Source organism: Gorilla gorilla, chromosome 1, assembly GCF_029281585.2.
Source record: "Gorilla gorilla gorilla isolate KB3781 chromosome 1, NHGRI_mGorGor1-v2.1_pri, whole genome shotgun sequence".
Classification (NCBI taxonomy): domain Eukaryota; kingdom Metazoa; phylum Chordata; class Mammalia; order Primates; family Hominidae; genus Gorilla; species Gorilla gorilla.
In genome coordinates this window covers 75,959,883-75,982,748 of record NC_073224.2, presented here as the reverse complement: position 1 = coordinate 75,982,748, position 22,866 = coordinate 75,959,883, and the positions used below count along the sequence as shown (strand labels likewise).

At 35.9% G+C, this 22,866-nt stretch overlaps 1 protein-coding gene across 1 annotated transcript in view; it reads left to right on the top strand.

The window, feature by feature from the left end:
• XPR1 (xenotropic and polytropic retrovirus receptor 1) overlaps positions 1–22,866 on the top strand; it is a 245,606-nt gene that overhangs the window by 191,781 nt on the left and 30,959 nt on the right. The window contains exons 10-11 of the mRNA XM_031012573.3: positions 8,636–8,807; positions 10,287–10,481. Coding sequence (XP_030868433.1) covers positions 8,636–8,807; positions 10,287–10,481 — 367 coding nt within the window. The remainder of the gene's footprint in view (positions 1–8,635; positions 8,808–10,286; positions 10,482–22,866) is intronic.

The window sequence follows — 22,866 nt, the reverse complement described above, 5'->3', positions numbered from 1 at the left end:
ATTTGAGGCCAGGTACAGTCGCTCATGCCTATAATCCCAGTATTCGGGAGGCTGAGGTGAGTGGATCCCTTGAGCCCAGGAGTTTCAGACCAGCCTGGGCAACATGGTGTAAACTCTGTTTACAAAAATTAAAAAATTAGCTGGGTGTGATGGTGCACACCTGTAGTCCCAGATACTCGTGACGCTCAGGTGAGAGAATTGCTTGAGCCAGGAACGTCAAAGCTGCAGTGAATCATGTTAGTGCCGCTACACTCCCAGCCTGGGCAACAGACTGAGACGCTGTCTCTAAAGAAAAAAACAAAGAAAGAAACAAAGAAAGTAAATCAATTGAGAAAACTTTCATATGATTATTTCTTAGGTTATGAATTACAGCTAACAATAAAGATTAGTGATTAAATTGACCAATCTCTATAAAAACTTTCAGAATTGCTCTATTTTCTCACCTCTTTTTCACTTTATAAGTATACTTCCTTGAAAACTGCAGTTCCTATTGTTTTTCTTTTGTATGCCCCTTATGTTAGCAAAGGTTTTTTTGTTCTTAGCCAAACATAACAATTTTTTTTTTAATCTGAAGACATAAAATATGGCTTTCTATTAAGAAAATCTGTAGAACCAGGTGCAGTGGCTCACGCCTGTCGTCCCAGCACTTTGGGAGTCCGAGGTGGGTGGATCACCTGAAGTCCGGAGTTCAAGACCAGCCTGGCTAACATGGCAAAACCCCATCTCTACCAAAAATATAAAAATTAGCAGAGTGAGGTGGCACGTGCCTGTAATCCCAGCTACTCAGGAGGCTGAGGCAGGAGAATCGCTTGAATCTAGGAAGTGGAAGTTGCAGTGAGCCAAGATGGTGCTGCTGCACTCCAGCCTGGATGACAGAGTGAGACTCCTTCTCAAAAAAAAAAAAAAAAAAAAAAAGGGTCTCCTTTGTTGCCCAGGCTTGTCTCAAACCTCCTGGCTTCAAGTGTTCCTCCCGCCTTGGCCTCCCAAAGTGCTGGGATTACAGGCATGAGCCACTGTGCCTGGCCATAAAATTATTTTTAAATGAGACTTTGGAAGATTCAGAAAACTCAAGTTTTACTATGATTACCTAATTACAGTAACAGGATAATATAGTTGTGTACATTGTGTGCTAAGTGAGCATTTCCCCAGTGTATCCTTTGTTTAAATAGCAAGCTGTGATTCATGCATGACTAGTTACTCCTATTAGCAGAATGATTGCCCATTGAGTAGATATTTATTTGTGCATCTGCTGTGTTTTTGCTAATAAATGAGGACTTGTTGATGGAATAGGTTGACAATGGTATAAGCAGTAATAGAATAATAAAATGTACTATCAGATACACTGAAATATAGAAGGAATAATTTCCTTCTATATTTGTGATTTGTTGTTTTTGTAGTAACTGTTATAAACAGAACAATGTTACCATTTGTAGATAATTTTAGTATTAATTGACCTGCCGACTTATTTTAATTTAAATCTCACTGGGAAAACTTACCCTTAGACTGATTCCTAGTGAATTAACAAGAATGTGTCCACTCTAGTTATGTTTTTCTGATACCGCTTTTTAAAAGCTTCATCCTAAAGTAAAAGTACATTTCTTTCTTTTTTTCTTTAATTTTTTTTTTTTTTTGAGACAGGGTCTGGCTCTATTGCCCAGGCTGAAGTGCAGTGGCGTGATCTCAGCTCACTGCAACCTCCACCTCCCAGGTTCAAGTGATCCTCCCACCTCAACCTCTCCAGTAGTTAGGACCACAGGTGTGTGCCAACGTGCCTGGCCAATTTTTTGTATTTTTGATAGAGATGGGGTTTTGCCATGTTGCCCAGCTGGTCTCGAATTCCTGGGCTCAAGTCATCTACCTGCCTTGCCTCCCAAAGTGCTGGGATTACAAGTGTGAGCCACCACGCCCATCCTTTTCTTTAATTTTTAGTGAGAAAAGCACAAAGGTCATAATGGTAGGCACTGGGTGCCATTTATATCCATATTTATATTGGAATCTATGGAATTGATATATGCTATGCTCCTAAAACCAAAGCTAAAAAAATTTATAAGAAATTGATTTATTTTGATAGGAATATTGTATGTCAAATTAGTATAGATTATTTACATCCATTAGGTTATACTTTCTCTCCTTAAATCTATATTTACCTCAATCAGAAATCTAATTAGGTAGCATAAACAGTGCCTCAGATTTTCTAAACAAAAATATAAATTTTAACTCACTATATTAAAAGTAAGCTAATTAAAAATTTTAAATTATAGTCCTTTGTTATATAATATAGACATCAGTTTTTACCAACAGTCTCTTTAGTTCTATAGTAAAAATTTTACACATTTCTATTATAAGAATAGAGAGGTGTTGTCATTTAGTAACTGCTTTATGTATTTTAATTTTAAAAATAACCCACGAGTTGGAGCTGCTATTAATCCCTATTTTATAAATGAAGAAACCTACATTCAGAGAAGTTAATTAACTTGCGTAAGGTCACATAAGCCGGTGAAGTAATGAAGATGAGTTATGAACCCAGGCAGTCGGGCTTTATAATCTGTACTCTTAAACACTAACATTTAACACTTAGCCCTATTAGTCACTTATGTTAGATGTTTAACTTTGATCTAGTGGATCAAACTAGTAGAATATAAAAATCAAATTTGAGGCCAGTCACAGTAGCTCATGCCTGTAATCCTAGCACTTTGAGAGGTGGAGGTGGGAGGGTCGCTTAAGCCCAGGAGTTCGAGACCAGCCTGGGCAACATGGCAAAACCCTTTCTCTACAAAAAATGAAAAATTAATGGGGCATGGTGGCACGCATCTGTAGCCCCAGTTACTTGGGAGGCTGAGGGAGGAGGATCGATTGACTCCAGCAGGTTGAGGTTGCAATGAGCTGAAATTGTACCACTGCACTCCATGAAAAGTAGAAATTAAAACTTCATCTTCTTAGCTATTTATCAGTATTAACTTAAAAGAGGATGTTAACATGTTCTTTGTAATAACTTAGTGGCTTTTTTGTGTAGGTGGTAAAATATCAGCTATCCAGAATTGTCTCTGGCTTTCATAATACTGTTACTCTAGGAATTGTCACTTTAATCAAAATCACAGGGTAGAAGTGGAGAAGTTGAAAGGCCTTATCCAGATTAAGAAGAGAAGGAGGAGTGAGTTACAGAATTCTCTCTCAGAAGGCGATATCAGATAAATCTAGAATGAATTTGACTGTGTGTAAATGTCAGTGAGTTGAGTATGATGTTTATGCTCTCCCTCTCACCCTGCCTCTGACAGAGTGACTTCTTCTTTTCTCTGTATTTCCAGGGTATTTTGTGTGTATCTCTATAATATGGTGCTATGATTATACCTTTATGATCCCAACTAGACTGTGGATCATTAAGACCTGTAAGCCGCAGTGCCTGACATTTAATAAATACTTGATAAGTCTTTGTTAAATACATGAATGACTGTAATTATATTCTTCCCTTCATTGGTTGTATTATATAACATTTACTACTCCCTTCTTTCTTCCTTTTTTCATTTTCTTTTTTTGTAAATTTTCCCTTCTTCCCAGTTTTTTTTTTTTTTAATTTTCATGTCACTCCTATCCTTTTTCAGTCCCATCCCACCATCCCTTTTTTCCTTATTTAATGCATTATCTCCCTCTTCTGCTCTCATGGAGATTTTCTGAATTAGCCAGGTTTTGAGGATGGGGTTGGCAGAGTGTGAGAGTAATAATAGTCTGTCTCATGTCAGTTATAAAGAAATTTGTCCTAGGCTACCAGTTTCATAATAGTTCATGATTAGAGATGGATTTAGACTTCCTGATCTTTTGGTGTTATATCCTAAATTATTCTATATTTCTGTCACTTTGAATCCTGTAAGTCCATTCTGCACCCTAGAGTTTCTTAAAATATTACAAAAACTGGTGCCAGAACTTCTTCGTGCATAGATGACTACCATCCTACAGTCCCCCTCTTCCTCACAAAAGTTTGCTTTATCGGGAGCTTATGGTTGCAAATGGTATAGATTGTCTCTCTGGTTTGTTGGACTCATGGAAAGATTATGAGAGTGGTTAAGAGACTGAGCCATGGAATGAAAGTATATCAGCACCAGAAAATAATGTCTCAAAGCCTGTATGATGTCCCACAGACACCTGGTCTAGCTTCCAAAGTTCCAAGAAAGTACCCGTCATAGGTAGTTGACATCCAGGATTGAGTCATAATGTGACCATTTATCTCCCTGACATAATAAAAATAAATATTTAGAGAAAGAGAAGACAGATCCAGCCAAGTCTGAGAAGAGAGTTACAGATTCCCAAGTAGAATATGTCTATGAAATGAATATAACTAGATCACCAGAGCTAGAGATTAGATTCATTTTCTCAAAACTTCTACTTACTCAGAATTTCTTCTTTCAGGAGTCACATTTCCTACTGTATAAGATAAAAAGGGGTCCTTTAGGATGAGGATTAAGGCTTCCTTCATCCCATCTTCACTTCACACAACGCTTATCAAGACAATCTGCACAATTTGAGCCTATTTCTGGTAATTGCATTGGTACCTACTTCCCTTCTCTGCAATGCCAAGATTTCCCTTTGTAGTGATAAACAGGCTTCCACAGAATATGTTAGGAAGAGTCTGTGTCGGTCTTCTGTAAAATGGGGATATGAATAGTTCCTAGCTCATGGAATTGTTATGAAGATTGAGTTAATGCTTGCATAAGCCTTGAAGAAAATACACTGCATGAGTTATTGCCCAATACATTTAATACATTTATCATGTGTTCAGAACAGTAGGAAGAGGGCTGATTTTTGTGGTATAATTTCAAGATGTACACAGTCATTACCATGTCATTAGTGAAAAGAAAGTGGCTTTGGTTAGAGAATGAGGCATGCCTCAGATGGAGTACTATCCTTTCCTACTTATCCTCTGTAAACAAAGAAGAGTTTTGTATTCAGTTAGCTAAGATGGAGAACAGTCTAGAAATTACAGCACTTGCCCCTCCAGCAAAACTTCCTAACTTTAGAGCCTCTCAGTGCTTCTATCTTTTGCTGCTCTGTGCTTTCAAATTCAACTCTTCCCACCTCTTTGCTTTCTATTTTCTTTTCTTTTTCTTTTTCTTTTTCTTTTTTTTTTTTTTTTTTGATAACATGGGCGAATTTCTTTTTTTTATATATATACTTTAAGTTCTGGGGTACATGTGCAGAACATGCAGGTTTGTTACATAGGTATACATGTGCCATGGTGGTTTGCAGCACCCATCAACCCATCATCTACATTAGGTATTTCTCCTAATGTTATCCCTCCCCCTGCCCCCCACCCCCCCAACATGCCCCGGTGTGTGATGTTCCCCTCCCCATGTCCATATGTTCTCATTGCTCAACTCCCACTTACGAGTGAGAACATGCGGTGTTTGGTTTTGTGTTCGTGTGTTAGTTTGCTGAGAATGATGCTTTCCAGCTTCATCCATGTCCCTGCAAAGGACATGAACTCATCCTTTTTTATGGCTGCATAGTATTCCATGGTGTATATGTGCCATATTTTCTTTATCCAGTCTATCATTGTTGGGCGTTTGGGTTGGTTCCAAATCTTTGCTATTGTGAACAGTGCCACAGTAAACATACATGTGCATGTGTCTTTATAGTAGCGTGATTTATAATCCTTTGGGTATATACCCAGTAATGGGATTGCTGGTTCAAATGGTATTTCTGGTTCTAGATCCTTGAGGAATCGCCACACTGTATTCCACAATGGTTGAACTAATTTATACTCCCACCAACAGTGTAAAAGCATTAGTGTTTCTCCACATCCTCTCCAGCATCTGTTGTTTCCTGACTTTTTAATGATCACCATTCTAACTGGCGTGAGATGGTATCTCATTGTGGTTTTGATTTGCATTTCACTAATGACCAGTAATGATGAGCATTCTTTCATATGTTTGTTGGCTGCATAAATGTCTTCTTTTGAGAAATGTCTGTTCATATCCTTCAACCACTTTTTGATGGTTTTTTTTTCTTGTAAATTTGTTTAAGTTCTTTGTAGATTCTGGATATTAGCCCTTCATCAGATGGATAGATTGCAAAAATTTTCTCCCGTTCTATAGGTTGCCTGTTCACTCTGCTGATAGCTTCTTTTGCTGTGCAGAAGCTCTTTAATTTAATTAGATCCCATTTGTCAATTTTGGCTTTTGTTGCCATTGCTTTTGGTGTTTCAGTCATGAAGTCTTTGCTCATGCCTATGTCTTGAATGGTATTGCCTAGATTTTCTTCTAGGGTTTTTATGGTTTTAGGTCTTATGTTTAAATCTTTAATCCATCTTGAGTTAATTTTTGTATAAGGTGTAAGGAAGGGATCCAGTTTCAGCTTTCCGCATAGGCTACCCAGTTTTTCCAACACCATTTATTAAATAGGGAATCCTTTCCCCATTGCCTGTTTTTGTCGGGTTCATCAAAGATCAGATGGTTGTGGACGGTGTGGTGTTATTTCTGAGGCCTCTGTTCTGTTCCAATTCATGCTGTTTTGGTTACTGTAGCCTTGTAGTATAGTTTGAAGTCAGGTAGCATGATGCCTCCAGCTTTGTTCTTTTGCTTAGGATTGTCTTGGCTATGTGGGCTCTTTTTTGGTTCCATACGAAGTTTGAAGTAGTTTTTTACAATTCTGTGAAGACAATCAATGGTAGTATGATAGGGATAGCATTGAATCTATAAATTACTTTGGGCAGTATGGCATTTTCACAATATTGATTCTTCCTATCCATGAGCATGAGTGTTTTCCCATTTGTTTGTATCCTCTCTTATTTCCTTGAGCAGTGGTTCGTAGTTCTCTTTGAAGAGGTCCTTCACATCCCTTGTAAGTTGTATTCCTAGGTATTTTATTCTCTTTGTAGCAATTGTGAATGGGAGTTCACTCATGATTTGGCTCTCTGTTTGTCTGTTATTGGAAGCATTAAACATGGAAAGAAACAACTGGTACCAGCCACTGCAAAAACATACCAAAATGTAAAGACCATCGACAATTATGAAGAAACTGCATCAATTAATGGGCAAAATAACTAGCTAGTGTCATAATGACAGCATCAAATTCACACATAACAATATTAACCTTAAATGTGAACAGGCTAAATGCCCTAATTAAAAGACACAGACTGGCAAATTGGATAAAGAGTCAAGACCCATTGGTGTGCTGTTTTCAAGAGACCCATCTCACATGCAAAGACACACATAGGCTCAAAATAAAGGGCTGGAGGAAGATTTACCAAGCAAATGTAAAGCAAAAAAAAAAACAAAAACAAAAAAAAAAACAGGGGTTGCAATCCTAGTCTGATAAAACAGACTTCAGACCAACAAAGATCAAAAAGAGACAAAGAAGGGCATTACATAATGGTAAAGGGGTGAATTTATTTCTTAAGATTTGAGTGCAAACAAAAACAAGAACAAAGCTTTTCATCAAGAATAAACACAAAAGCTAAACAATTCTTCAGGCATGCATTTCAACAGAAAGTACAAATATGAATACATTATAATTTTTAACTGCATTTAAAAATTAAAATATTTCTCTCCAAATCCAAAACGGTACAGTCTTTAATCTGTTCTCATCTTTTTTAGATGAATTATAAACATTTGTCATATGCTATCTGGAAAATATAGACAAGAATTACTAATCAGTTCTTCATGATCAAAGAAACATTATTCTCCTTAACTGTGACTTTTTGAATCATTTATCTGTATTTCAGTTCAGAAATACCATATAATTACACCTCCACTCTAGAGAAAAAAAGAATACAAATATCAAGGAGTAGGAACGTTCATAGAATTAAAGCAAAAGTCACAAGTGTTTGACTTAGAAATGTACATATTGTAATAATTTTTTTTTTTTGAGACGGAGCCTTGCTCTGTCCCCAGGCTGGAGTGCAGTGGCATGATCTCGGCTCAGTGCAACCTCTGCCTCCCAGGTTCAAGCAATTCTCTTGTCTCAGCCTCCCAAGTAGCTGGGACTACAGGTGGCCACTACCATGCCCGGCTAATTTTTTGTATTTTAATAGAGACAGGGTTTCACCATGTTGGCCAGGCTGGTCTCGAACTCCTGACCTCATGATCCACCCACCTTGGCCTCCCAAAGTGCTGGGATTACAGGTGTGAGTCACCACACCCAGCCCTGTAATAAATTTTTAAAGTACAACTTTAGTTAATGGCTGACATGTATGTAATAATTGTGAACAATTTAGGTATAAAAATGTGAGATCAAAATCTTTAGGCTCAAATACTTGAAAAGTCACTATGAATATGGAAAGATTTGTTTACATAAACATGTATATTTTTAGATGAAAAATCAGGGGGTAGTGGCATCTCCCTGATCCCTTAACAATATTTGGATTTTTGCAAAGAATTAGCAGCATCCATGCTGTTTTCTGACTATAGTTATTCCTGCTTTTTTTCCTCCTTTACTTCCTTTCTTAGTTATCCATTCAGCTCATTCCTTTCACTGCTAATTCTCAACCTAGCCACTGTTGCCAGATCTCTGTATTTATGATTGGTTCATTGGTTTCCATTTTATCAACTAAAGTAATCATGCGAATGGTCAGACATGAAATGGAGACATTTAATACGACTTTTCTTGTTTCTGTGTTTTCTGATTTTTTTTTTCTTTCTCTCAGTTTCGAGTATTTACAGCCCCCTTCCATAAGGTAGGCTTTGCTGATTTCTGGCTGGCGGATCAGCTGAACAGCCTGTCAGTGATACTGATGGACCTGGAATATATGATCTGCTTCTACAGTTTGGAGCTCAAATGGGATGAAAGTAAGGGCCTGTTGCCAAATAATTCAGAAGGTAGGGTATGAATTTGCATCTATACTACTAAATTGCTGGTGTAAACCAAGATATATTGGGAAGGATAAATGAGAAAGTTAAGGTCATGATGAAAACTTACCAATAATATTATAAACTTAATTTAATGTACTTGGCATTCTGTTAGCAGTCTCCTTATCTGATATAATTTGGCTTTTAAATTATGCATTAGGATTTCGTCTGTCCATTTGCCAAGATATTTACAACTTACACTTAAAGAATTCTAAAACTTTCTTCTAGCACATTGGTAGTTATATTGCAAGTGCTTTCATGCCAGCAATTTGTTGTCTCACTATTGCTGTATAATGTAACATAGATACCAGTGATCAGAAATACTAATTATTTAGAAATAGATCAAGTGCTTTGAGAGTAACTACAGATTGCTTTTTAATTCTTACTTGGGATGTTATTTTTCTTCTGGCTGTTTTCGCACCCCCCCCCCTTAGTTTATGCCAGCAGTTCAAGTTATTAAGGAATTTTGCCTTCATGACAAAGATCTCATTTAGATAGAATATGTAACATGTGACTAACGAAAGTTGATGAAGCCGACGCTGACACATTCTTATTGATTGCCAGTGGATCACAGTTCTGTTGTAGGTTGATCACACTCAATTCTGAATTTCAGAATTCAAGGAAAAGTTGATTTACCAACTCCATTCTTATTTAAACACACAGTTTTTTCTTGGTTTAAAAAAAGAGGGGAGGTGGGTGTACAAGAGCATGTGCTCTTGGGTGTCTTGTGTTGTGGTGGTTTGGAATTCACAAAATTGTCTAGAATCACTGGTGATACTTGTAGGTTTTCCAGATGTTTCAAATTACAGAGCCAACCCGTTTTTTCCTCCTTCTATTAGTATACTCATCTTCTAATTTTCTTACAGTTTTATCACACTCCAAAGAAAGTGATTCCTGGACAGATATCCATAAATCTGAGAGAGCAAATTTCCCCTCTAGTTCCCCCACAACATATTTTACCTTCTCTCCTTGACTTATCTATCACTAAAAAGGTTGAGAATAGACTGGGCGCAGTGGCTCACACCTGTAATCCTAGCAGTGTAGGAGGCTGAGGTGGGCAGATAACTTGAGGTCAGAAGTTTGAGAACAGCCTGGGCAACATGGCGAAACCCCATGTCTACTAAAAATACAAAATTAGCTGGGTGTGGTGGTATGCACCTGTAATCCCAGCTACTCAAAAGGCTGAGATGAGAGAATCCCTGGAACCGGGAGGCAGAGGTTGCGGTGAGCTGAGATTGTGCCACTGCACTCCAGCCTGGACCACAGAGCGAGACTCAGTCTCAAAAAAAAAAAAGAGAAAAGCTTGAGAATATAATAGTTGTAAAGAAGAAAGTGATTCTGAAGGTGTTTTGCTTTTTTAGACTTGGTATTAGCTACACTATATGGCTAAATGATATGAACAAGTTACTTTTTTTCAATGGTAATTTTTCTTCTTTGAAATCTTCACAGAATCAGGAATTTGCCACAAATATACATATGGTGTGCGGGCCATTGTTCAGTGCATTCCTGCTTGGCTTCGCTTCATCCAGTGCCTGCGCCGATATCGAGACACAAAAAGGGCCTTTCCTCATTTAGTTAATGCTGGCAAATACTCCACAACTTTCTTCATGGTGACGTTTGCAGCCCTTTACAGCACTCACAAAGGTATTCTGTGATTGACTATGAAGAGATTTTTTTAAACCTGGATTTTTACTACCTGACTCTATTTCTTACTCTGGCTACTTTTCCATTTCTCATGCTCTTTTTTTTCCACTGAAATTTCAGTTCCTTCAGTTATATCAGTTTGTTCTTGAATGCAGTTTTAGTCTCATTCCAGTATCTACTGATAAAGTACCATTGAAAAGAAGCACAGTCACCCAGAATAATAATTTGTGATAATGTTTAAAATTCTGAATTATGTTTAATGGGTTCAATCTATGGATATCTTGGGTTTCCATTTGTTTTTAGACTTCCTTGTTCATTAATGAGGTTGGGAAATGTCTTGGTGAAAAAAAATTCCCTGTGGCAATCAAGTATATTTTTAATCGCTTTCCTTCACCAAGTAGTAAGAATTGTTTCCAGCCCATTTAACTGCAAATTGAGTTCTCTGATTCCTCTAGTTTCTCATCTCCATGGCAACCTATTATTACTTGAGACTGCTCTTCTGTTGAGAAGAGAAAAGGCTTTTAAGTTCTGAGCCACATGCAGCCACTCCTTTTGAATTTTTAACCTTTTTCCAAGAACTGTCAGTCAACAATCTCACTTCCTTTTAGTAAAATGCATTCCATCTTTGTCTTTTTAAGTCAACGTCAACCAACACCTTAGATGCTGCACTTTCTCATCTGTAGGTTGTAAAGAGATGTTACTGATTGAAATTAATAGTTATTTTTAAATACTTTGCAAAATTCTTTTTCAGTGATTTTTTTTTTCTTAATTGAGAGACTGTATTTTAGGAGCTTTGGCCAGTGCTACAAAATTGCTATTAATCTAAAGTGTGTCTAACGGTCATAAAAGATCAGAACATTGCTTCAATAAACCTTGAGATTTGATGCAGCAGATGATATTTATAATATAATTCCACTTTTTGCAGTAGATTCTGTGGTTGGAGTAGGATTGATAAATGTAGCCAATAATTTTACCACCATGTAGGCATTCTTGTTAAATGATATAATTTAAGTATGTCAGTGAAGGAAACGCATCCCCAAAGTTCCCATAATTTTAACTCATACTGTGGAATGCTGTTGTTAAGTCCAGGCATATATCATAATTCAGGAGGTTGTTACTAGAGAATTGGGCAACTGATTTAATACATGGTATTTATGACTCCATTTACTAAGTTATAAAGAACACTTTACTTTTCTTCCATCCCAGGTAAAAATGAGTACTGTTTTTTGGTCGAATATTTTAGAACATAATACACCTTTAACTGCAGTTGACGCCTGAACAGCTTGGAGATTAGGGGCACCAACCTCGCACACAGTTGAAAATCCACAGATAACTTTTAACTCCCAAAAGCACTACTAATAGTTACCATTGACTGGAAGCCGTACTGATAAAGTAAATGGTCTATTAACACATATTTGGTATGTCATATGTATTATATATACTGTACTCTTATAATCAGGTAAGCTAGAGAAAATAAAATCTTATTAAGAACATCATAAGGAAGAGAAAATATCTTTCCTGTTCATTAAGTGGAAGTGGATTATCATGAAGGTCATCTTTGTCATCTTCACATTGTGTAGGCTGAGGAGGAAGAGGAAGAGGAGGGGTTGGTCTTGCTATTTCATGGGTAGCAGAGGCAGAAGAAAATTCATATGTTAAGCGGACCTATGAAGTTCAAACCCATATTGTTCAAGGGTCAACTGTATACTGATAGCATTCAGTAAAAAGCTGAAAATCCAAATCCCTCAAATCTGTGAACAGTCCAAATCTAAGACGTCTAAACTAAAAAAGTAATAGTTTAGATAGTATTGTGGGCTTAAGACATTTCTTACTCACGTACTTCTTGAAAGAATTTTATAAACCATATTACCTTTCGGACATTTTTAAGTTTACAACTGAAATTTTTCATCTTAAGTTTAAATAATTACAAAAGATACCGTTTCAGTGTATTTTAAATGTTCACATTTTAAAATAAAACTGCTAAATATTTCTATTGTGCAATAGTCAGAAAATTTCCGTCTCTTTGCTGTTGAACTATAATGTATCTTTATTTTAATGTAATATATTTTTGTTTTAATGACTTGTCTGCTACATAAACATGTAAATTGAAATTAAATTATTTCTGTCACTAAGAGATTAATTTGTTTTCTGTTCTGGGTTGTAATTACCATTACCCTGATTATTACCTACAGTTGATCAAAGCAACATTACAAATGTATTACACATTTAATTTTTATAAGTAATTGTTGCAGATAAACATTTCTTAATGAGATAAATTTATGTTATTACTATTTCCTTTTTCAGTTTTTATATAAGTAAACTCAGAAACTTGTGGCTATGCAGATGAGAATAGGAGTTTCATTGTTGCATTATCCCAGTTTTATGAGTTCAATGAGTTATTTATGGGTTATTTACCCAATTCTGAGTTATTTGTTCAAAAAATTGTATAGTGATCTGTCATCAATAAATATTTTTAGTAATGAAATTTTCTTGGTTGAAAGCAAAGAGTTGAAAATAAATAAAGCAAATAATTGAACATGAACTGAATGAAAAAGGATTTGATAACCAGCCATTGGAGTCATTAACTTTCTAACCTAGACAGTAGACCATCGTATGATTATTAATTTTAGAAGCTCTTTGTCTAATGCAGCATATGCAAATAATTGTTAGGAAAATAAAAATATTGTTAATTTCAGTACACATTTACCAGTGCAATATTTTATGATGAAATAATTTTATCATATTCTTTAAATGTGCTTTTGCAAAAAATCTGGAACTTCAGATTACACTTATCTGAGCTATGGAAAATATCTGCAATATACCTGTAGGTGAGGAAAAACTTACTCCTCTACCCTCTTAAGTAATTGGGGCCTGCAAATGAAATTGACAACAGATAGATTAATAAAAGAAACGGTTTGTTATGTACACAGAGGTCTTCATAGAAAAGAAGACCCAAAAGAAGTGTTTAGACTAGGGGTTGGAGGGGGGCTTATATACCATTTTTACAAAGAATGATAAATTGTGAAAAAGTAAGTTTAGACAAAGGTAGGGGGTTGGGCTTCTGAATGGTAAATTGTGAAAAGGTAAATATATGGGGATTCTAATGAAAGAAAAGGATTATTTAGTAAGGTTTGTTATGCATACCAAAGTTGGTGTCTTCTCCATTGATAAGCGTCATCTCTGGTAAAGAAGTGTTGCCCTCCTCTTCCTAGTATAGGAGTGACAGCGTCACCTTTAGAAATGGAAATTTATATTACATTTACAAAAGGAATTTATGCCCTGCTTTTAGACAAAAAAAGGGAGGGCAGATATATTTCCCTTCATCTGAGGGTTTCCTTAGTTACCTTCAGCTCAAAATAATCCTTATGCCAAAGTGGCATATTTGGGGTGGCATACTGTGATCCTCTTCATACCCTAATTGGGAAATCAGTCAGACAAGTGGAAAAAATTTTGACTTCAGGTTAACATATTTATGTGTGTGTGTGTGTGTGTGTGTGTGTGTTTATTTATATATATATATATAAACTGTACAAAATTTTTTGCCCACAGTAAAAGTTTTTTAAAAACCAGAAACAAAAATATTTTTTAGATGGACCATTGGTTATATATCTTAATCATATTGCTAAAATAAAAAAACCTTATAGTTACATGTTAAATATTCATATCACTAAAATGTTTAACTAAAAAGCTTTAAACAGAGAGGAAAAAATTGAAATATATATATATGTATATATATCCATGTGTAAGCACCTCATTCCTTCATTCTAGTTCTGAGTTAGATGCATGACCAGGTAGATAGGTACACAGGGAGGCAGAGCAGGCATACATTCAGCAAGTACTTACTAAGAATATTTTATGTAACATGCCATGCTAAGCACTAAAAAAATACAGCAACAAAACACAACACAATTCTTGCCCTTAATAATTTATAATCTAGTGGGGGAATAGACAAAGTAAAAAGGCATTAATTGGTTCTTAATACTATTGTTAAGTGTACTGTTTTAGACATGGCTAAAATGGTAAATTTTATTTGTTTTTACCACAGTTTTTTTTTTAAGGCATAAAAACAGAGTATAAAGAGATAAGCAGGGTACCGAAAGAACCCCCCAGCACAGGTCTCTAACTCAGTCTCCTAGGCCTCAGGATGGGAGAAAGACTTCTGGAGGTAACATCTAAGCTGTATCCTATTGTTTATATTAAGTTAAGGAGGATTCTAGTTACCCTGTTATGTGCCTTGCTCAAGGCCATGTAATTTGTGAGTGGTGGAGGTGTAGTAGTTCTCAGTTCTATTCTTCAGCCTAGGGATTTTTTTTTTTTTTTCAGACAAAGCGACATCTTTAAAGTGGAGATAATGGTGCCTATTCTGTTTGTTTCACAGGTTTGTTTTAAGGAGTAAATAATAGAGTGCACATGAAATCCCCTTAGACTCTTAACATGCTACGTAAAGGGAATTTATGATAAAATGAAATATTTTCTTTGCTGACTAGAGCTGCTATATGTGTGTCTTCCTTTACAGCCTTTTAAAGAGAAACCCTTAATGATTGTCTTGGCCAGGGGACTTGCACAGGGCAAGTATCGATTAGAAATGTGTTTGGCTTTTTGCCCAAGTAACATAGCTACTTACTCACCGAACACTATTCAGTACTCACTGTCAAAGTTTTTTAAAAACCAGAAACAAAAACACGTTTTAGATGGACCATTGGTTATATATCTTAATCATATTGGTAAAATAAAAAAAAAACTCATAGTTGCTACATGTTAAATATTCATATCACTAAAATTTTTAACCAAAAAGCTTAAAATCGAGGGAAAAAGATTGAAAAGACAACTCAGAGGAACCATTGACAGAAAATTTGACATTGAATATTGATCAGAAGTAGAATTTGTTAAAGAACATGGGAAATGGGAAAAATAAAAACATCAAATAAGTGGAATTTGATTTCTGTTATTTTCTTGGATAATATTCCAAGAGAAAAGGCACTAGAAAACATGGACTTTAGAAATAATCATTAAGCCAAAAGAAAAGATTCAATATGATTAATTGGGTAGATACTTTTCTATGAAATGTATGTGTACTGTTACAAAGGATAAATTTTAGAGGGGCAAGGAGTAAAAGGCAGTGAGGTAACCTTGTTCGGATTCAGAGATCTGAGTCTTTTCAAAGAACTAGCCTGCAAGAGTTACCATAGCAACAGCATTATATTAGGGGCATTTTCAAGATTGTTTCAGAGTGTCTCATGTTTTGCTGCATGATTTGTAAAAATTGAGATGTAAGTTAACTGTGTGTCTAGAATCATTTTTTGGAAAGTAAGGGAGGAGGTTGGAGGTTTAGGCAGCCCATTTGAGGGAAATTAAGGATGATAATATTGCAGCTAGCACTCACTTATATTAAAAAGGAAAACACGTTTGAAATATTTCAGTATATTTTTTCTATCATTGATTTTAGAAACAAAGGAATTTAGCTAGTAGCCAGTCTCCATATTTTAAGAATTCACATTTCATTACATGGCTAAATTTGAAGGCAATTCCTACAAGTGTTTTGTTGGAATTGGGATTGGAGGAGGCACAAACGTGTTTTAAATGGTTTTTATGTGTCCTTGAGGTTTCTTGGCTTTGGCAAAGAAAAGCCTGTGGGAGGTACAATAATAGAAAAGGCCATTATGTTGTTCTTTCTAAGTGGTTGTTGAGGGAGAGCATTTCATTAGATTTTCTATTTTTCATTTACAGTTTCTAACATTCTAAAATATTTGTAAATTTTTAGTGATTTATTTAGCTCTTTGTTACTCTTTGATTTTGTATTTTACTTTATACTTTTTGTTAGTGTTTGCTAAAAAGCATTTGCTACTAGACTTTATAAAATACTTGGAACAAAGAGGTATTCTCGACACAATTAAGAGTTCATTTATGTCTGTGTGGTTGTTTTCCAATGCCCAGATCTTTCTAGATCCTTTCTTGTTTAACGTTCTCTAAGGGCTGCTGTGCGCCCTAATGAGGATTCCTCAGTAGTAGCTCAGGGCCTTCAGTGCCTATCATTGTTTGAGTGAGCACACATAGTCCTGAAGTGCTTCCTCCCTGGGGTATGACCAGTTTATTACCCTCTGTCTACCCTGAATAATAGACTGTTATGCCAAAATGTCCACATTTTAGTCTTCTTATGCTATAATAGAAACACTAATTGTTTTTCATTCTCTAGGGAAATTTTTGTTTCATTAACTTAAAAAAAAAAAGATGTACACACATTTTTAAAAACTGATTTGGATAAATGCTCTCATTCTTGGCTTACTATTAAAGTAGCTCAAATTTTTAACTCTTTCGAAATTGATATATTTTTGCTGTAATTTCCTAGCCTAACTAATAATGCAGAAAATAAGCAAATTATTTTGGAATTTATCTTAAGCAATATTTGCTTAAGAACTGACGATGCCGTAAAGCCAAATATGAGACTTTTTTCCTGATTATTAATTTTACTTTAATTCAACAAATATTTCTTGAGTGGTTTTTATCTACTTGGCATTGTTAATTTTAAATGGTTTTATAATTATATCCCATCTTAAATTGCTTTTAAAATATTAATTATAGCTTCGAATAAATTTCCTTTGCATATTCTTTGTTACTTAAAGAAGTCTTTAAAAAAAAAAAAAAAAAGAACACATATGCTTACACCCAATACCATTTTGGTAGTCTTATCTCTGGTCACCTTTGTTTTCTTAATTGCTCTTAAAACTGATAGATGTCATTGGCATTTCTACATAAATTATGTTGCATTTGTAACACTCGTGTACAAGTTTAAAGTTTAAAAAGTCTCTACTATTTTATTGCTTAGAAATGGAGAGAGGATCTGTGGTGTTTAAAAGAAATAGTTGACCGGGCACAGTAGCTCACACCTGTAATCCCAGCACTTTGGGAGGCTGAGGCAGGTGGATCACCAGGTCAGGAGTTCGAGACCAGCCTGGCCATCATGGTGAAACTCCATCTCTACTAAAAATACAAAAATTAGTTGAGTATGGTGGCAGGTGCCTGTAATCCCAGCTACTCGGGAGGCTGAGGCAGGAGAATCATTTGAACCTGGGAGGTGGAGGTTGCAGTGAGCCAAGATTACACCATTGCACTCCAGCCTGGGCGACAGGGCAAGACTCCATCTAAGAAAAAAAGAAATGGTTGAAAATTTTTTATACAGGAGTTTGTCTAATTGAAGAGAAATTTAAAGACCAATTGCTTGAAAGTTGAATTTTTAATTTTCATTTTAATTTACATACTTCATATTATACATAATTTTACATGAGAAAGCTATGGTGAAAAGTATAAACATCAGAAAATGTCATATCTAGGTATTTACAGCAAAAAGAAAAGAAAGAGAAAAAAATGAGCAGGCAAATGTACTTACAGACCTTGAGTTCTTGCTAAGTATATGGTACTCTAAGGAACATAATAAATTGTATGTGACTCTCTTTCCCTTAGAGTTGTATAGTATAATACAGTAAGTGTACTCATCCGCTATTAACAGCATAATAAACCAACCCAAAACTCAGTAGCTTAAAAACAGCTTTAATCCATTCTTGCTTATGCATCTGTAGGTCAGCTGGGAATTGACTGGACTAGGCTGGGCTCGGCTGGATAGCCTTCAGGCTGCTATTCTGGCAGGGTTTGGCTCCTCACTGCAGGTTGGGTTTGGGTCTATTTCATGTGTGTTCATTCTGGCGCTTCAATTGAAAGAGCAGCACTTACCCAGGGGAAACTCTTCACATGGCACTGACAGAAACAAGACCTATTACACAAATTTTAAGCCTCTGCTTGCTTCATATCTGCTATCCTCCAAAGGCCACTGCAACTGCTAGGCCAAAGCAAGTCACCAAACCCTACATTAATGGGGCAAGAAAGTATACTTCTGCCATGGAAACAGGGATGGGCTGAAAGGGAGAGAAGAGTTTTAAAATGTAATCTAATCTACTGTGATACGGAAAACAATTTAAACTGATTTGTCTAAAGTGGCAAAGGACTTAAAACAGTTAATTTTGTAGAATAAACATAACTAATAAACATGAAAAATTTTCCACTTTGGTAATAAAAACAGAAATATAAATTAAAATAATATTTAATCAAAGAAGTGATGATGCCTATCACTGGCAAGGGTACGGAGAGATGAAAACTCATTCTGTTGGTAGAGTATAAATTTGTAAGCAATTTGGGAATTCTCTTGAATCTTAAAATCATTCATACCTTTTGACCTAGTAACTACCTTTCCACAACTTTTTCCTAAATAGAGAATTGGGCAAAAATGAATGTATCTTTGTAACATTATATAGTAAAAAACTGAAATAATCTAACAAATGTTCAGCAATAGGAGAATAGCTTACTTACAGTAACTGCATAGTATATGAAATATTATACAGTGGCTTGTTAAAAGTCACACAGTGTACCTGCAAATAGTAGATGAAGAATAATGACTGTGTGTGTGTGTGTCTGTTTTCACAGATAATCTTGCTCTGTCACCCAGGCTGGAGTGCAGTGGGTAGCTTGGTCATATCTCACTGTAGCCTCAAACTCCTAGGCTCATGGGATCCTCCCACCTCAGCCTCCTGAGTAGCTGGGACTACAGGGTCGTGCTACCATGCCCAGCTAATTTTTATTATTGTTTTTAGATACAGGGTCTCATTACTGTTGCCCAGGCTAGTCTCAAACTCAGTCTTCCAAAGCTGGGATTGCAGGCCTGAGCCACTTCACCCAGCTGACACACTTTAATTAAGAGCAATGTGGACTCGGCCAAAATACGAAAATAATTTCTCTCTGCCAGAAAATCGAAAGTCATTCTTGAATTGGAGGGAAACAAAACTAACATATTAATGTTGTTTCAAGTGATGGCAGAATCATTTGACATGATTAATTTGCTTAGTGTTGTATCCTTTTTTAGGTCTTAAGAAATATCAAGGGGGCTGGGCACGGTGGCTCACGCCTGTAATCCTAGCACTTTGGGAGGCCAAGGCAGGCAGATTACCTGAGGTTGGGAGTTCAAGACCAGCCTAGCCAACATGGCAAATCCCTGTCTCTACTAAAAATTATAAAAAATTAGCCAGGTGGAGTGGCACGCACCTGTAATTCCAGCTACTCGGGAGGCCAAGGCAGGAGAATCGCTTGAACCCAGGAGGCAGAGGTTGCAGTGAGCTGAGATCACGCCACTGCACTCTAGCCTGGGCTACAGAGTGAGACTTCATCTCAAAAAAAAAAAAAAAAAATGTCAAGGGTAGTTAGGGTAATTTGTTAAAGCTGGCCAGCAATTTTCTCAATTTATATTGTTAATAAATAAGGAATGTTGTGAGCATGCTTCTTAGAATGTAATGAACAAAAGACCAGTGGGCTAATGTTGAATTTCTTGTTTGTTTGTTTTTGTTTTTGTTTATTTATTTTTTTTTTTTTGAGATGGAATCTGGCTGTGTCACCCATCCTGGAGTGCAGTGGCACGATCTCAGCTCACTGCAACCTCCACCTCCCAGGTTCAAGCAATTCTCCTGCCTCAGCCTCCTGAGTAGCTGGGATTACACACGCCCACCACCACACCCAGCCAATTTTTGTATTATTAGTAGAGGTGGGATTTGACCATGTTGGCCATGCTGGTCTCAAACTCCTGACCTTACCTCAGGTGACCTGCCTGCCTCGGGCTCCCAAAGTGTTGGGATTACAGGTGTGAGCCACGGTGCCTGGCTAATACTTAATTTCATTGATACTTTGGATAGGTATAAGATACGGTTTTCATGAAAATATTCAGAGTGAAGAAACTTTTCCTACACTACACACAGTATTTTCTTCACATAGTAAAAAAAACAAAAATGATGCCACTTAATAGGAAGGAAAATAAAACATCTACCTAAATATCTCATTGATAAGTAGCATCTGTATTTCTACTTGTTCCTCTCCTGTGGGCTCCTCAGGCCTCTCTCTAAATACTTTTTAGTTGCTTCTGAATAATACCCCAGAACATATTTCTTTTAAAGGTAGAATTGTACTACTTGTAACTATTTTATCCTTACCAGGAATCTTCTCAAACGAAGTAAATATCTCCCAAACAAAGTAGAGTGTTGAAGTCTACACAACACATTTCATAGCTGGTATAGAAAAGACTGAATCACTGAAGAAAATTAGGCAGAAACTCTAAGATCTGTTATATAGTCTTCTCACTTATGAATATTAGACGAATTCTGTTTCCTTTCTCAACTGAAAAAGTTGATATTTGAAATTAATTTTTAAATCTGTCATTAAGCTTTCTATTGCAGAAAGTAGTATTTCTTACCTAAAGAGCAAAATACTTACCTATTCTCAATTTAATCAACTCCTCTGCCAGTAAGAATTTTAAAGGCACCATCTTAGTGAAAGGCACGTTTTCACATTGAGAACTAGAATGTGGGCTTTGGAGTTAGGACTAGGTTAATTTAGCCACTTACTAATTATGTTACCCTGAGAAAGTGACTAGATTTCTTTGATTTAAAATTAGTAAAATTGAGAGAATAATTCCCACCTCATAAGTTTATTATAAAGATTAAGTTGTGTAAATACACTATAACTGGTGTTAATTGGTATTGATATCCTCTCCACCATCTGTGATGAAAGCGTGAAAAAACTCACATGCAAAATATTAGGGAAGGGGTTTTCATTATAGATGTGGAAGAATTTATGAGTAAATGTCTAGATAAAATGGACCATTTATTTTTAGGAAATTAGAAATTAACAAAATAAATGCAAGAAGGAAGACACTCTAAATTATGGACTAAGAACTATTGCAGGAATAGGGAAAGTTGTCTTTAAAGTGTCAGACCACAGTGTTTTCACAAGTGATACTTTGTAAAACCTTTCAAACCTTCAAGGAATGGTTTGTGCCATTTAAACCGTTTGGAAACGTAAAAGGAAAGCGTCTTATTTCTCTTTACAAAACTAGCATAATTCTGAAAAATATCACACTCAATAAAGCTGTAGTCTAATGTTACTTATTAATATTCATACAAAAATTCTTTAAAAAAATTGATACAAGATAATTCTACATATTTATAGGGTACATAGTGATGTTCTCTGTATGTGATCAGATCAGAGTAATTAGGATATCCATCTCAAACATTTATCATTTGTGTTGGTAACACTCACTATCCTTCTAGCTATTTGAAACTGTATATTATTGTTAACTGTAGTCATCCTACTGTGGTATAGAACACTAGAACTTATTGCTCCTATCTAGATGTAATTTTGTATCCTTTAACAAATCTCTCCCTATCCTTCTCTCCCCTGTGCTTCCCAGCTTCTTGTAACCTCTGTTGGACTTTGTACTTCTATGAGATTAACATTTTTAGCTTCTACATATGAGTGAGACCATGTGGTGTTTAACTTTCTGTGCCTGGCTTATTTCACGTAATGTAATGTACTCCAGTTCCATCTGTTTTGCTGGGAATTACAGGATTTCATTCTTTTTTATGGCTGAATAGTATGCCATTGTGTATATACACCACATTTTCTTTATCCATTTATCTGTGGTTGGACACTTATGTTGATTTTTTTATCTTGGCTATTGTGAATAGTGCTGCAGTAAACATGGGACTGCAGATGTCTCTTTGTTATACTGATTTCCTTTTCTTTGGACTGAAATGCCAAGTAGTGGAATTGCTAGATCATGTGGTAGTTCCTATATGCAGCTTTTTGAGGAACCTCCATATTGCTGTCCATAGTGGCTATACTAGTTTACATTCCCACCAACATTATAAAAAGTCTTAATAAAATGTTTGCAGCTAGAACTGAGCAGTATATTAAAAGAATAATGTACCATGACTAAGATATTTTAGTAATGCAAAAAATAATTCAGTGTTAGGAATCCTTAAAAATTAAATGTTACCATATCACTAAACCAAAGGAGAAAAGCCATGTGGTCAGCTCTGTAGGTGCCAAGGAGACGTTTGTTAATTTTTTAAGAAAGAATATAAGAATGCTTCCTAAGTATAGCAAAATACTATACACACATGTGCGTATAATATGTCACTCTGTATCTTAGACCAATGACTAGAATCACGATTAAAGGTAAAAAAAATTTTTAAGTTGTTGGCCTAGACTTTCTAAGGCCCCTTTAGCTCTTTACATTCTATTAGTCTGATAGAGCTATTTGCAAATATGTCATGTGTTGGCAGACTTTATGTCATTTTGAACCTGATACCAACTCCAAAAGAAAGGAAACAGGTGTTATTCTCATTTTGCTTGCGCAAGGTCACATGACAGTAAGTAGCAAAACCAGAATTTTGACTCTAGATTCATTCCTTTTTTTAACTCTAAAAAGTTATTTCCTACAAGGCAGCATGCTATAATGTTGTGATCCTCAAATTTTGGTGTGTATCTGAATTACTTTGGATGCTTGCTTTAA